This window comes from Propithecus coquereli, unplaced genomic scaffold (assembly GCF_000956105.1).
Source record: "Propithecus coquereli isolate 6110/MARCELLA unplaced genomic scaffold, Pcoq_1.0 Scaffold170, whole genome shotgun sequence".
Classification (NCBI taxonomy): Eukaryota; Metazoa; Chordata; class Mammalia; order Primates; family Indriidae; genus Propithecus; species Propithecus coquereli.
Genome location: NW_012141636.1, coordinates 6,426,487 through 6,429,700, shown reverse-complemented (window position 1 = coordinate 6,429,700; position 3,214 = coordinate 6,426,487). Strand labels below are relative to the sequence as shown.

At 34.5% G+C, this 3,214-nt stretch overlaps 1 protein-coding gene across 1 annotated transcript in view; it reads left to right on the top strand.

Annotated features, from left to right (window-relative positions):
• The window catches only part of NOX4 (NADPH oxidase 4), a 172,074-nt gene that overhangs the window by 149,899 nt on the left and 18,961 nt on the right, over positions 1-3,214 (top strand). Inside the window, exon 14 of the mRNA XM_012641783.1 lies at positions 1,703-1,826. Within this exon, the coding sequence (XP_012497237.1) occupies positions 1,703-1,826 (124 nt within the window). The remainder of the gene's footprint in view (positions 1-1,702; positions 1,827-3,214) is intronic.

Genomic DNA, 3,214 nt, shown 5'->3' with positions numbered 1-3,214 from the left:
TATCAACTCATCAGTCTTAAAACAAATCGATTTTATAAAATGTTAATAAATTCCCTCAAGAGAAAAAAGTTATTAAAATTTCAAAAAAATGTTTATTTTGGGGTGGGTCAGGGAAAGGGATCTCTCTTATTCTTAGAACTCTCTTAGATCCACAATCTTTCATAAAGGATCTTTTCATTAGTCATCAACTGAAACTTAAAAATGTGTCAAGTTGATCTTATCTCCACTACATTATTCAAAGACTTTGAATTTGCCTTCAATTTCTGTAATCTTGTCACATGTAATAGTAACATAACATTCTTTCAAAGACCTTGTACTAAGATAAGGAGAAAGTCACTACTCATAAATGAAAGGCAATTTATTTTGCACATTAATCAGATTAAGTATGTAAAAAATAATTTAAGTAGTTTGTCTTCCTCGAAAAACCAGATGTTGCCAAGTAATCAATTACTAGTAATTTCATCTTTATGCTTCCTCTAAGAAAAGCAAAATTTTATCTCACCTGGTGCAGCAAAGCATTTCAAATGAAAAACAGCTGATTCTCTAAGGTCTTTCAAACCAAATTCCTGTCTACACGTCCTGTCTCATACTGAACTCAACCCATTGCTTGCATTGATGCTGCCCTCTCAGACGGCCTGGTGGGTGCACTGTAGGCACTCATTGGTGCCATTGACAAAAAGCATTTGTGATATTTGTGTGGCCCTCCACCATTCTTAGTTTTTCTGTGTCATCACATTTTGTTGACTCTTTTACAGATGAAGGAAATCTGCTGTGGAGAGGACAAGGAACTTGTCTGTGATCTGTCCCCTAGTAAATCACGAGAACTCTATGTTTTAGTATACTTGTCCAAAGTTATTTCAAAACACCAAAGAATAGCTTTGTGGGCATTCTTGGAAGGGTCTGTATGGGGGTGTGTGGGTCGGAAAGCCAACCAGTAGGAAAGAGGGGCCAGTGGCCAGAACATAGTCACATAGCCAAAATATTAATAGGTGCAGGGAGTCTGAGAAGTAGAGTATTTTGGCTGGACATTTTGCTTCCCTGAATAACATCAATGTCTTGTTACTAAGAAAGAATGGGTATGGAGTAATGGGTAAAGAAACATGAATATTGAGTGAACAGTTAGCAATTTCTGTTGCAGTTCTCAAACACACATATATTTGAATATATAAGAACAAGTAGAGCTTCCTTTGTGAATGTTCTTCAGCTGTTTTTGTACTTATTGAACTTAAGTAGGACAAGAGGAGGAATAGTGTTAGATTCTTTTTCTTACTCCTGTTATTTTTCTGTTCGCATAGTAAATGTTTAAGTAAATATTTCAGCTACTAACCTGGCCATTGAAGGGAACATTATTTATCAAATTTACATACAGCAATTGGTATTTTAATTTAGTCAAATATACTAATATTAATATAATATGACCAGAGCTTTAACTTTTCCTTAGCTATGTGGCATGGTCCTATTTACATTTCTTTATACTTTTAATTAATGTTTCACACAAAAAAGACATGCTTAGAAACAGATGTACTTGCTTTAATATTGACAATTCATAAACAACATTCCTCTGGGCTTATCACTATGAGAAACAATGGAATAAAGCCTGAGCCATCACAAAGCGTAGAAATTGTATTCAGCGTGTTTGCTACATGTTATAAAAAAGGAACGTATTTTTACTTTTCCCACCTTTGTCTGCCCTTCTCTATAGGTTGTACATCGATGGCCCATTTGGAAGTCCATTTGAGGAATCACTAAACTATGAGGTTAGCCTCTGCGTGGCTGGAGGCATTGGAGTAACCCCATTTGCATCAATACTCAACACCCTGCTGTACGTCATTTTGATCCATTTTATTAGTCCAAATAGAGAACTGCCAACATTTCAGACATCTCTCTTTTTAGCGTAATTCCTTACAGAATTCTTCTACACATTGTTCAAGGAATTCCATTTACAGATTGATGAGGGGAATAATTCAGTCATCCTCAACATGTGGTTTCTGGCTCCTAACATGCTCTCTTGTAAAAATATGTCAATATCACAGTTATATATATAAGTAATAAACCAATATACCTCTGTCCTTTTCCTCTGTTAAGTTTATTCACCACCACCTTCATTTCTCTACCTCCTCATCAGTGGTAAGTGGCACTATTCATTCTTTCAGTCAACAAACATTTTTGAGCACCCATGTGCAAATCTGTCTTATAAGTAATGGGAACACAGTAATGAATGAAAACAGAGTCCTTGCTCTTAAAAAGCTTACATTCAAGTGGGACAGGTAAAAAATCAAGCAATGAGAAATTTATAAATAAAATTATTTCAGAAAATAATCAAACCATGGTGAAAAGAAGACAGATTAATGAGATACAGAAATCAAGAGTTGAGGTTATTGTCAAAGTATGGTCAGGAAAAGCTTTTTTGAGAAGATGACAAATAAACACATCATTCCTTGGTTTATTACTTAGCAAATTTACAACAGACTGAAGAAAAGAAATTTCAAAGGTGAGATTGCTTAACCAGGAAATACTCTTTTAGTTATTTTAGTTCGAAGATTATTAGCCAAAGTTAACTGATTGCTATTAATTCTCGTGAAAACACAAACAAAATGAAGTTACTGTCAAATCTGTTTCATTTACTTTTCAAGTTGACACAATTTAATTAAAACTTTTCTGTGGAGTGCCAAAAAGAAATAAGTTGAAGTGATGTGTTTGAATGACATTGTATTTCAATTTTAAATACTAGATGACAATTTGGGACTTTCTGGAGATTCTTACAAAAATAACCATATTCCAAGCCAGAAATCATTTGTTACTGACAACACATTGCAATTTATTAGGACACTTAATGTTATGAAAAAAGAAGAACATTTTCTTAACCTCAAGTCTACTTCATAGTTACAAATAGGGATCCAGACTTGGAACTATGAGTTGCTGGAATGCATTACATAGTACGTGGTTGTGAAATCTCTTTCTTTAATGGTTATTAAGATGCGGATAAACAACCAATTTTCTGGAGGGGTTTTGGCTCATTTTGCCTGAAAGGGCAATACCGAATGACCTTTGGACCCTGTTAGGTGATAGAATTCACTGAAAATAGAGAACTTGTTTTTCTGAGATGAAGGGGCCAATATCATTTTGATCCAGTAGTTCAGTGATGGCCCTCAACGGGATACAGATGATGTGCATATTTGTGAATAATAGTCATTAACACTTAAATTCATGAAGT